Below are 12,997 nucleotides of genomic sequence, written 5' to 3'. Positions count from 1 at the left end.
TTTCCAGAAGCGATAGGCTCCTTTTTGGCTTTGTGGTGAGTGCTGGAGTAGCTGCATGGGGACCTTAAAGTCCAGGGTGTTTCTTGAAAGAGAGGCTTCTAGTCCAGAGGGATTTCAAGGTTATCTTCTCCTTATGCTCTTAATGCTTTTTAGTTCCCTCTCAGTTCCTGTTCAAAGCCTCCCACTGTAATCACTGAGCACTCTCTCCTAGCCTAGCCTCTCAGGACTAATAGTTGTCATGTGGAGCCTTTAATTTTCCCAAGCTGAGAGTGCTGCTCCAGTTCCCTAAATGGAATGTACAGCTCTTTTCTATCATGTCTGATTGTAGGAAGTGATGCAAAAGCAGGGAAAATGAGAACATGAGATGGCCACAATAAGGGGTAGCTTTTTCTTTTTTGCCCTGGGAGATGTTAATCATGAGATCTTTGGTCTTCTTTATAGCCTGGAAGTTTGCCATGACTTTACCAAAATAGCAGTTTTCAGAAATGGATGGGGTCATAACTTGGGAAAACAGATATTTTTATTGGTGGGTTATTTTTTTTTTTCCTTGCAGGAGTCTTGTGATGCTCTGTGGTTTTCCATGGCTTCTGGGTTTGCTTTGGAGCAGAGCAAATACTCCAGACAAATACTCATGACTTACCACATAGTGTCATGAACCCTTCAAACCAAGCAGGCCAAGTCCTGGCAGTGTCTGAAAACGTCTCTCAGGCACAGTCTGCCCTAAGTGATACTGAGTTACGTTGCAATGCTCTGTGCAAGGGAAAGACAAAGCAATACATGGAAATGAATGCAGCACACCTTAATCAAAGTTCAGCCCTATGGCTGTTGGACCTGATATAAAAGTGTGTTTCCCATTGCAGTTCATTTCCTTAAAAATGCCGGCGCTTCTCTTCAAAGAGGCACAGGCTCTAAACCTGGAGATTACTCAGCACAGAGAAGGTGTGGGGGAAGCAGGCCAGGACTCAGTTCAGCTGTGGCTGTGGCTGTGGCTGTGGCTGTGGCTGTGCTATCCAGCCAGCATGCACATACCTCAGAGAAATAAGAAATCAGTTTTCCCATCTCATTGCTGTAACTGATGAGATGTGAAACAAGTTTCCATGGGGAATAAGTGCTCTTAAGGTAGCAACCAGAATTTGTCAGAATGTATTAAACTCTGCAAACACAGTGCTGAGCTGCGCAGCTAAGGGACATATAGGGAAAAAAGAAAAGTGGTGATAGCTGATTGCAACTTTTACCTACTTGTTTGTCTCTCCTGTAAAGCCCGATGTGTTGTCCACTGTCTATAAGGTGCTTCTTCCCCCATCCTATCCCTTTTTGAAGCATTATGCCTCTATTCAAGTTGACTGCAGCTTGTCTAGGACATACATTCAGTTAATTCTCAGAGAGAAGGTTTTGATTAGTGTTAGGTTGGCAATTTCATAACCTTCCGTTGCCTTGAGAGAGAGCAGTAGGTACCCCGGAACACACGATACTGTCTCTTGGCACAAGTTGCTGGGGCATAAAAAACAGCTTCAACTGAACCCAACATTTCAAAGGGAAAGCAAGACAGAGGGAATATTATATGGGAGAAAAGAACACAGGAGCACAATAGAGAATTAAAAAGTGGAACTTCAGTAAGACAAAGTTACTGCAATGGAGTTAAAAAATGTAACTAATACAATTTGATGCTGTCAGGGCTTTTTTCTTCTTTTCTTTTATTTTTAGAGAAATGAGAAGCAAACCTTAAGGAGGCACTTGAGAGAGAAGACAATAATTCTCATCCTATCCTTACACAGGGAAACATAGGATAACTGGTCAAAAAATGATCCAAATGCTGCTGACACAACAAAGGGAATTTGCTAAGGGATTAAAAAGGGCTAGAATCATCAAAGCCACATGCAAGGAATATGGTCTGATTGTTGTATGTCCTGGAGTTGATAGCACATGTTTAAAGGAGATAAAAGGTTGTTATGGTAATAAAGGCATAGAATTAGCCTGACAAAAGAGTTAATTCATGGAATATTGTACAAGAAGCAGCAATGGGATTTATTTGGAATGTAAGTATAAGGAAACAAAATGAGTCAGAAATGACTGCTAGGTCACGGGATGAGCAGAGAGAGCACAGAAGTGCAGTGAGAAAAAAAAGGTTCATTTTTAACTAGATGAAAAATTAAGTTCTTGGCTTGACATCTGGAAGTTGAGTGAGACATCCTGTGATACATGTCAGGACAGAGAAGCAGTTCGTGAAGGAGGAACACCTATATCTAGTCAGTGAGAAAACAACAGCTGTAGCATAATGCACACATAATTCCTGACAAGATCAGCAGAAGTGAGGGTCTTGTTGATGTCACATATGTCAAAAACATCATAGCATTTGTGAGTGCTTCAGGTACTTGATTTTTAAGCCAAATTTTTCCCATGCTTCTTGTATTAAAACCAGGTGTTTCTTATGCATACAAATAAAAAAATAGAAACAATAATCCCATCTATATTTAATAATCCCTTAGTTTGCTTGCTACCACTGATCAGCAAGCCAACTCATTTTTCTTGTCCCTGATACCCTGTAATTATCTCTGGTAAGACAGACTACATCTTTGGGTCTATGTCATTGGTTTAGGCTATGTTCCTACTAGAATAAAGGTCCTTGTGCTAAATTATGAACCACATTCCCATAATACTTGGCTTCTTATACTCAGAGCACAGCTAAACCGTGTGTGACCTTTGGATTAGATAACTTTCAAAAATTGCAAAGTAAGATTTTTTATGTCTATCAGACCTTGGATCTGTGTTGAATGTTTTGCACTTTTGATGCTTCCTCTTTCATGAATCTCAGACAAATATAATTTGGTTTTCATGCTAGAATGATGTTATTTTTAGATGTGCAGAAGGAGATTAGATAATGCTGCATAGCAGAATTTGAAAATCAATTGTGCAAAGTACAAATTTCACTATTTAAAATAGCATCCAGAGTTGCTCACCATCCTTTGTCACAGGAAAAAGGACCTTGGAGTGCTGGTTGACAGTAGCTGAATGCGATTCAGTGTGTGCCCAGGTGACCAATGGCCTGGATCAGCACTGGTGTGTCCAGCAGGACCAGGGCAGTGATTGTCCCCCTGTACTCAGCACTGGTGAGGTCACACCTCAAATCCAGGGAAGTGAATAGCAGTGGAGAAGGGTCTGGAGCACAAATCTTACATCTGAGGGAGCTCAGGGTGTTTAGACTGGAGCAAAAGAGGCTCAGGGGGAACCTTATCACTCTCTCTTGAGTGCCTGAAAGGAGGGTGTAGTCAGGTGGGGTGGGCCTCTTGTCCCAGATAACAAGAAGACATAGCCTCAAGTTGCACCAGGAGAGGTTTAGACTGGATATAAGGGAAATTTTCTTTACTGCAACAATGGTCAAACATTGAAACAGGCTGCCCAGGGAAGTGGGAGAGTTGCTATTCCTGGAAGTATTCAAAAAGCATGTGAGATGTGGCATTAGGGGACAGAAGATAGTGGTTGACTTGCTGTTGCTGGGATAAGGGTTGGACCCAATGATCTCAGAGGTCTTTTCCCACCTAAAGGACCCTGTGATTTTATAATTTCAGCTGTGTTCAATCACTGTTTTCCTGTCCTGTCTGAGGAAGTGCCTGACAGTTCATTTTCTTATCAGCAAAGCCTATATACCTTGCTCATGCTTCTTGACAAAAGGCACAGGGAAAGTCCCCAAGCTGTCAGATGGTCTGTTAGCTTAAATACAGTCCACATCTTTACTCTCATCCCACTGCATACTTTGATTTGCTCTCAGCTGGGAAAAATCAGATCTACCTGCCCTATGATTTTGCAAACTGCCAGTCATCTGGATTGGTCATAATTTGCTGGAAGACTTCTTTAAATAAGGAATTTATCATGGGTTCAGTGTCAGCATATGTACTTGATTTTTAAATTACATTTTCTTAAAAAAAAACATATTTGAAGTTGTGGTCTATTTTTAGCTCTGTAATAATTGCAGCAGCCTGATTGGGTTCAGTTCCTTTGTGCTTGGGATGACAGTGTGATACAGCAAATTTTCCTAGTGTCCATCAGGATTTATTGCATATATGGATGCAAGCAATGTTTGAAATCAATTCAAAGATACTATATTTTTGTTGCTCAAAAAAAAAAAAAAAAAAAAAAAAAAAAAAAAAAAAAAAAAAAGTAAAATTATGTTTCTGCATTTCTAACAGGGCAAAGTAATTCTGTTTTCCCAACACGGTACAGCAGCATGTCTGTACCTTGCTTAGGCACAGTCCTTCCTTTCAGTATTACATAGGCTGTGGAGTTGTGTTTTTAGGTTCACTGTATGTATGTTCAAAATGGTTTATCCCTTTGTACCCCCCCTTGTGCCTTTTTGGTTCATCCCAGGTTTTCCCATCAGCACCTGTGTGTCCATCAATCCCAAAAACCCTGACTCATGCCCCTGACCCCTCCCAGGTGACTTGTCCATCCTTCCCCTCTGTCTGGAAGCTTCTGCCGGGGTCGCTGGGTAACTGGACAATGGCCTGGGGTCCCTCCCCTCCTCCCTGCTAAGTGGATATGCCGGGTGTCCTTCCCTCGGAGGGCCACGCCCATGGCTTCTCCCATTGCCTGGTCGGTTTCCCCACCCTCCCTATATCAGGGCCTGCTCGAGGCCCAGAGCTCACTCTCTTCTGGGACCTCTTTGAGTGCTGTTGGGATCTGGGGCTCTCCTCAGAGTCACAATAAATCTTGGACCTACCCCCAGAAGAGTGTCACCTCCTTCCTTGCCGGTGGGATCAGCAGTGTCCTTGGACCCATGAAGGCACTCTCTAAAGCCCAGCTGGGTTCAGCAGGGAGTGCCTCTCGCTGCCCTTATCTCCCCGAAAAGAGCTAGCCAGGGCTAGCAAGGGATCTGCTCTTGCAAAGTTGGGATGAGACGCGGCAATAGGCTAAATATAAATTTCATCACAAAACAGAGAACAAAATAATAGGCTGTGTTCAGTGCTAATCACTTTTGTTATATCTCATGACTGTTCTAGGCAATAAGGGCAGAGAACAAATGGTCTCGTCCTGAGAGCTGCTAACCTACCTGCCCTTCCCCACCCACCCTGCACAGCATCTCTGGTTGTCCTTTGGCAACTGCTTCACATTTACTTTCTGGGACTAATTCTGTTGAAAATGCTAATACTCTGTTGATCTGGCACACAGCCTCTTATTCCATGTCATTTCTGAAACCATCTCAACTCTTGTATGGTGTTACAACATCAAGGTACAGAAACTGCTTTGTAAAAAGGAAAAAAAAGAGGGTTGTTGAGTAACAGACTGATCTCTTAGTTATAAACCAGTATGAACTGTTAGGGCAGAAATGTGGGTGCTTCAGTGGTTGAGGTGTTACAGACATTTAGGTCCCTCTGCCCAGTTGGCCACTGGCTTAGGGAAGTCATGCACTTAACAGACATCTCTCCATCCTTGAACAAGGAAGAGAAATCCAGCTGATCTAGGAGTCACTTGGCCAAGTGAGCTCTTTTTTACAACCTACAGCCACCTTCCTGGGGGTCTCAAGATCATCTTCTCTAGACAGACTTTTTTCAGAAGTGTCTATTATGATGCATACTTCCCTAGGAAGTAATTTTGTTTTCTTGTTTGTTTGATACTATTCACATTCAGTTCTTCAGAAATCATTTAGGTTGAGGCAGAGATGTTTAAGGTGAGCCAACAAAACTCAGATTCCACAGAAACTCAGTGGTATCTGACACATATTTTGTGCAAGCTCCTTCATCTCCTTCTGCTCTTCACGAGTATTTAAGTTTAGGACCAATTCTAATGATTTGTGCTTCAGAAATTTCAAATTGCATAAAAATACATTCCTTGTTCTTAAGAGCAGAAATATTCTACAAGGGAGAGGAGGGACACGGCAAATCAAATAGGAATGGGACTGCAAAAATGAACCAGAGGAAACCTGCTTGATAGTTCGCATGCAAAGGAGCAGCTCTGGACATGGTTAGGAAACTGCATGATATAAAGATACCTGATGTAGGAAAAAATCCAGTCTGTCCAAGCTCCAGGACAAACAATACAGCAGGATGTCAAAGTGTGCAAAAAAAAAAGCTGGAAATAAAACAAAAATGTGTCCAAATTAATGATGGTCAGGGCCATTAAGGGCTGTTGGTGCCCTTGGGGCCCCAGTGTTCTAATCCTCAGATCTCCAACAGAGTTTTCTAATTCAATGCATTTTTGTTGATCCTCCCAGGTGCTGAAGTTCGTCCCTGAGGCTGGGCATGCCAGAAGAAGAGGCAGAATCAGGAACAACATGTCCTTGGTAGACATACAGCTGGATCACCATGAGCGTTGTGATTGTGTCTGCAGTTCAAGACCACCCCGATAAAAAAGGAAAAACAAAGAAAGAAAATTAAAAACCAGACACACTAATTGTCCATCTTACTGGACATTTACTTTCAAGCAGGATTGCTCTGAGGACCTTTACTCAGTAATTATTTGAAATTTGCTACTAGCCTGCCTTTGCAATTAGTAAAAATCATTGCTGTGCTGATTAGTGTCATGGCAACTAAACAGATATATCATACATTTATGTATCAGCATCCAAGAATTTAGGATTGTGGTTATCTATAGCTAGATTCTGAGGGTTGAGATTTGAAAAGCTCAATTGCAGTCCTTAGGCACACAATGCCCACTGAATTTAAATACCAGGTATGTAGTTATTTGTGGTAGCTGGCAATGAAATAGCATTGTGTTTCTGTTTCAATCACCAGTTCCTACACTCAAATTCCGCTCCCATTTCTACCTCCTCAGCTCTCCTGATGGTAGGTAGGGTTTTATGGTGGGTATAAATGAGGAGAGAATTTGATCCTGTAGGAGTGCAAAATGGTTTGCCCCACTCTTAGAGGGAACTTCCCAGCATTTTTGCCCAACAGCGTGAGATAGAATGCTTAAAATCCATCATTACATAAAATCACACATCAGTAAAGTCAAATCTCACTGCTTGTACTCGAGCAAATCTTGTGCTGAAATTAGTCGATGCTTTGCATGAGCCAGGACACTGAGGGTGGTAGGGGGTGCTGAGGCTGGCGCTATTGCCGTGGTGGCTACATGGCAGCCATCACCCAAGTGCTTCTGCAAGAGGGGGCTCCTGCCAGCTCCCCAGGTTAATACCTGTGGACTGGACCTGATTTTGGTCACTACCTACCTGATCTGGATTCCTGCCCCTTGCCCAGAGCAGCCCCACAGTTGCCCAAGATGAGCCCCCTCTATACAAGAAGGGAGAGAAAGCCCTCCCCTTGGAGGGGATGAAGATAGGGCACTTCTTTGTTGAAAATATTGATTTGTTTTGCAGTTGTGTTATTGGGAAACAAAACTGTGTTTGAGATTTAATTATCTTTATTTGGTTTGGGGTTTCTTTATTTGTTTTTTTAACTTTGTCATATATGCATTAATCTTAGTTATCTGAGGTTAGTTGTCTCATTCCAGCTCTCTGTATTGCCATGGTTAAAGTGTTGACAGTGAATTTCTTTTTTTTTAATTGCATTTTGCTGAAGCATATTAAGTCATTAAGTACTGTCTGCCAGTCATAGAAAATGTGCATCATTTATTAACTTCCAGAAGAATATTACTAAATACCACCTCATAATAAAATTAGTACTTTAAAAGCTACAGCATAGCTTCCTATGCCTTTTAAACTATTACAAATGTGCTCTGGCTGAAAAACAAATAAGATCCTTCCAAACTAGCTTTAAGGATTTTCAAATGTTGCTCCAAAAATGTAAAAATGAGGCAGATTTAAGTTTCACAAAGAATTGGAGTTTTGATCATGAATGTAACAGCAGGAATAGGGTGTCGCATTTAATGGCTGAGGGTTTATGTTTTATAGTAGACATAGGCTGCATCAAAGCATCTTGTCTGTGTGCTCTTGTCTTTCTGTCTCTCTGAAGGAGTGAAGTAGGTTGACAATAATGCAGTATAAATAGTGGAAAATGGCATGTGCTATAAAATACAAGGCCTTCAAACCAGTATGTTTTAGTACTCTACAGGTTTTTTACAAAAGCACCCTAATGTTCTCATTTTCCGTCTTCATCAGCTCAAGTATTTTGTAAGTGCTTTTTTATAATTTTAGCAAAACGTTGCTGAAAGAGCCCTTAGAAATGTTGTGTTACTTTCTTTCCTGTACTTTAACCTTGGAGATTCAGAAAGTGTGGGGGTTTTATTATTTATATTAATTTTCCTCTCTGGCTCCCAGATGTCTGTTTAAAAATGCTCCTGAATGCTTACTTGGGAAGTGATTCATCATTTTTCAAAGCAATTCACATTTAAAGAACAGCCCTGTAACCAAAGATTACCACCTTCATTTTGTAGTTCAGGACTATTTAAAGAAATCTCATTCTTTTTCTGTTTCTAGCTTAATAACAAGATTGACCCAGCCCTTCCATAAGTTTTAGCTAAGTTTGGAATAAATTTGCATGCAAGACCTTGGTGATACAGATTGTTTTTGCAATACTGTACTCCTGTTTGTATCTCTGACTGAATCATGCCCAAGCACTCTGATTTCATAGTTAGCATTGGTTGCAGGATACACAATTTTCACAAGGCTTTGTGCTCTAAGTGGTCCTTTGATTCCCACCCTCCAAGGGAAACAGGCAGCAGGCAGTGCTGCACCAGGTGTGTGCCATGCAGCACTGACTGCTTGCCCACCCCAACAGCCCTGGGTTGTGAGGGGCACTTGTGCCTCCTGACTGGGGAGATTCAGCCTTGGCTGGGAGCCTGAGTTACCCTTAGAGGCAACTGGGAGAGGCTCTCCCATAGTGTGCCTTAGTCCAAAGGTTGAAATCACATTGGAGCATTCCTTTCTCTCCTTTGACTATATAGAAAGATTAGAAATTTGATTTGGACATCTAAGTGGGATACACAGAGGTAGATAATATGAATACTCCTTTAAAAGACTGAACAGCTGAGAATTCAGCTGAGTTTAAGTAAAGGCAGCATTGGATGTGCCAGGGTTCAACAGAAAAATTCAGATGCAAAGTGAAAAAAAAGTCCTCTTACTTAATGATAGGTTTACCTTCTTTAATATAAGCTAAGCTTGTCACAAAGTTTAAAGTATTACTCCTGGGACACTTACTAATTAATGGAACCATTCACTGCTTCCTGCTGCCATACAGACGCCATGCTCCCAGCCAGTGCAGGAGTGTCAAGGATGGGCTTCATGTGGCAGTGTGGGGATGATGACATACATGTGAACTAAGAAAAACTCCCCGAAACCCAAGCCCTGAAATGCAGTGACCCTGGTAAACCCAAAAAAACAGTAAAATTTTTCCTTTTTATTTATTAGCAGAAATTGCAAAGGTGTATCTTCATACTTTTTTCCTCTTTTGTCTTTGTATAATTGTTATGTTGTTTACATGCTATTTTAATTTAAAGAGCAAAGATACTAAAAAAACCTAATCTGGTTCAGTTTTATTTGTGGAATTGGAAAGCACCAAAATAAATACATTATCAAAGGCAATTCAGAAAGATTCCTAATTTCAAACCACTCATCAGCTTTTTATTTACTATATTCTTCTGGGATAGAGCCTACTTTCTCAAGTGCAATCTATGTATATTATTTTTATCTCAGTTAAATGCAGCTTTCATAGCAGTACTTTTTACTTGATGCAGTATGTAATGTGTCTTATCTTGATGAAAAAATAAATACTGCTTTTGAAAGAAGATAGTCTGAGTGATTATTCATATTTGGATGAAGAAAAAGCTATTATTTGCTGAAAGTCATTTCCACAACATGACACCATGCATACCCACAAGGTCTCCTTTTGAATTTTAGCAGATATTCCTAGGAGCATCAGGGAAGGACCAAAGTGCAATTTTGGGATAATCGAGTTTGAACCCCTGAGCTGGCAGAGCTGACAGCTTCCTTGTGGAGCAGCAGCAGAGTGACAGCAGCACATCATTTCTTAGAGCTGGATTAGGGCACCCCCCTTCATACTTGGTGCTGATCTCAGCCCCTGCAGGCTTGGCTTGGCTCCAGGAGAGATGTCTGCACTCATCTTGCTATAGCTGCTCCTTACTGCCAAAGGAAGCTGCTGCAGAAGCTCTGCGTCTCACCTTAGCAAGGGCAGAGCTAAGCATCCAATGCGTGCAGGGCAGCTGAAGCAGCCCAGGGCCTCTTGAGCTGGGCAAATTTGAGGTGTGCTTCTGAGTTTGGGCATTTCCTCCAGCTTTGCCAGAAGCAACTTTTGCTGTGTTGGGGCAAATAATCACCTTCAAAGCTTTGGTAATTACTTTCAATTTTCACCTTCAAAGCTTTGGTAATTACTTTCAATTTAAGGTTCTTGTGTTAAGCTGAAGGTGCCTTAGGCCTTCACTGCATCTTGGACTGAATAAGAACATGAAATTTTTGCCCAATTGATTATTCACGAACCAGATCCCCTGTCTGATAAGGGAAATACAGGCAGTATACAGTAGTCTGGGAACCCAGCTTTTTGGTCTGTCCTCATGCATGAGCACCTTTCTCCATACAGTAATGCTACTGATCAGAAACAGACATTCAGATGAGTGTATTTATCCCCTTTGGTTTGGTCCCTGTTACTCAGAGAAAAAAAAATTGCAGGATATTTTGGAAATGCAGTGAATAAACGTCATAGACAGCAACTCAGCAACTGCAGAATTATCAAGAAGGGCATAAAGCTCTTCCCACCTGGCATTGCTACACACCTCCATAGCTAATGGCTAGCTAACACTAGTTTGTCCTTATGCTTACTGGACAAGGAGTGTGTGAGTGAAAGCTTAAATAAATCTGAAACCTGGAAAGCAACTCTGCATCTCTTCATCTGTAAAAGTATATGCTTCACAACGTTGTTCAGGAACTCACCATCACCATTTTCTAAAAGTAGTGGGTTTTTTAAATATTCATCTTCTCCTTTTTGAAGAACACAGATTCTTCCTCTAACTAATTTTGAGATCTGTAACAGCTGTAAAAATACTTGCCTGTAAATTCAGTTAAGATTTCTCTTGCTTTTGTCCGGAGTGCATTGCCCCTACACACTGCCTTAATGTAAATTCAGCAGAGGTCCAATTTGTGCTTATTCTCCCAGGGGCTCCAGTGCAGCACATAATGAAAATTTAGAAATCAGTATTCCTGTCTCTCATTCTAGGAGTTTTAACTTTGTTTATTGACGGTCTTAGTCAAATATGCTGAAATAAACAGTCATAGTTTTATTTGGTTGTTCATTGACAGGCTGTGAAAATCTGCTTTAAATGTTCAAAGTCCAAATTCAATTTTCCATTTATTTTCAAAGAATCATAGAATGGCTTGGGTTGGAAGGGAACTTAAAGATCATCTAGTTTACAAATACTTCTCCTAGAAATGGAATTTCCAAACCAGCAAATGTTCTGCCATGAATAATAGGAGGGTAATATTCTAGGTTTAGTCTGTCTTCTAATACTGATTTGACTTAAGATGGTCTGAAATTCTTGTAGCAAAAAATGATATTTCAAAACTGAGTTTATACAACCTGATTTTTGAAACTGAGTTTCAAAGCCTCATTTATCTATTGCTTATAGAAACTTGCTGTCTCACAGACATGCTTTAATAAAAATGGAAATAGTTATGTAATAACAGTTAATGTATTTGATGCTCCAATTTCAAGCTGACAAAGATTTCTGCTTCACTTGAAAGAATTTCATTTTCAGTGCTAGTACAAAGCAAACAGGATAAAAACAACTGGGTACCTTCAAATATTTTGACATAAAGGATCAAATTATTTGACATAAGAAGAAAACCCTTTACTTTTATTCATTGCATGTCCTTAGAAAAATAAAAGAGCAGACATTTCAACCTTTTTGTTCTGAGTTTGGAGAGTATCATCTCAAGTAGGGGATACACTGAAATGAGCTCTCTCATTTCAGTCTGAAACTATTTTACCCTTTCTGAGATGAAGGTGGTCTGGAGAACCACCCTTCATACCAATGCAATTCTGTCAAATCTTTCTATGTGCTCCCATTCTCATCGCTTTTTGTCAAATAATTTAAAAAAAATTCATTTAGTTTGGTAATACTGTCCTTCCACTTGTATGTATTATGGGAAAAAAGAGGATTCCCTCCCCCAGAATGGGGGACCATTTTACATTGAAGAATCCCAGGCTGGCTAAGTTGGGAAGGGATTTCTGCAGATGGTCTTGTCCAGCCCTCTGTTCAGAGCAGGGTCATCTACAGCACTACAGCAGTGCTCAGTCCTGTCCAGTTGAGTTTTGAATTTCTTCAAGGGTGGAGATTCAGCTTTTTACTAGATTATGTAGAGGAAGGGTGAGGCATTAGTTTCAACAAATTGTGTGGAGACAGAGAAAAGTCTGACGAACCCCTGGACCGCCACTGAGGGCTGTGGCTCATGGAAGACTCTCTAGTCTGTGATGACCAGGCCTTTCTCCCTGCCGCATATATCCAGCAGCATCACCAGGATGGTAAATTCCAGGACCACAAGGAGTATCTTAGGTGGTGTGAGGAGAAGGGCCAAACATCCATGCCAGAGGATTTTTCCCCCAAGGTACAGTAACAATTTTTTAGCTTAAAGGACTAAAGACTTCTGCCAGTGCACAAGAAGGAGCAGAGGGACACGGTACAGGAGGGAACCCCAGTTGCCTCACTACAACAATGGAGACCCCAACACCCTCACTCCAGCCTTTAAGTTCCCTGGAGAGGTGGGATACCCATCACCACAAGCCAAGAGGACAGGGTCCCCATCACGCCACAGAGGGAGAGGTGGTCACTGCCAGGGGACCAGGATGGGAGGGTGAGTGGATCAGCCTCCATCAGATTCAGGAGCCACTAACACTGTTCAGCAAGCTGTCACAGGGATCCTTTATACATCAGGGAAAGATTGGAGACTGCAGTTATTTTGCAGCTTCCAGATAGAATCTCTCATTAAGGCATAGGAAAGCAAATTGTCCGGCTTTCCCAGAATATGCAGGTCAGATGCAGCACAGAGCAGAGCCCCCAGAGCATCTTCCTGAACTTGTAGAGCGCTCTGATGTAAGAGGCC

General features: G+C 41.4%; 1 protein-coding gene across 4 annotated transcripts in view; it reads left to right on the top strand.

Moving 5' to 3' along the window:
- Positions 1-9,672, top strand: part of PDGFD (platelet derived growth factor D) — a 135,836-nt gene extending 126,164 nt beyond the window's left edge. For all 4 annotated transcript variants that reach the window (XM_053971117.1, XM_053971116.1, XM_053971119.1 and 1 more), the window contains one exon: positions 6,206-9,672. In XM_053971117.1, coding sequence (XP_053827092.1) covers positions 6,206-6,340 — 135 coding nt within the window. In that variant the 3' untranslated portion in view covers positions 6,341-9,672. The remainder of the gene's footprint in view (positions 1-6,205) is intronic.
- The last annotated feature ends 3,325 nt before the right edge of the window (positions 9,673-12,997 follow it).

The sequence above is a fragment of the Vidua macroura genome, chromosome 2 (genome assembly GCF_024509145.1).
Source record: "Vidua macroura isolate BioBank_ID:100142 chromosome 2, ASM2450914v1, whole genome shotgun sequence".
In the NCBI taxonomy this organism is placed as follows: domain Eukaryota; kingdom Metazoa; phylum Chordata; class Aves; order Passeriformes; family Viduidae; genus Vidua; species Vidua macroura.
The sequence above is the reverse complement of the archived record's forward strand: the minus strand, read 5'-3'. Positions and strand labels throughout refer to the sequence as shown.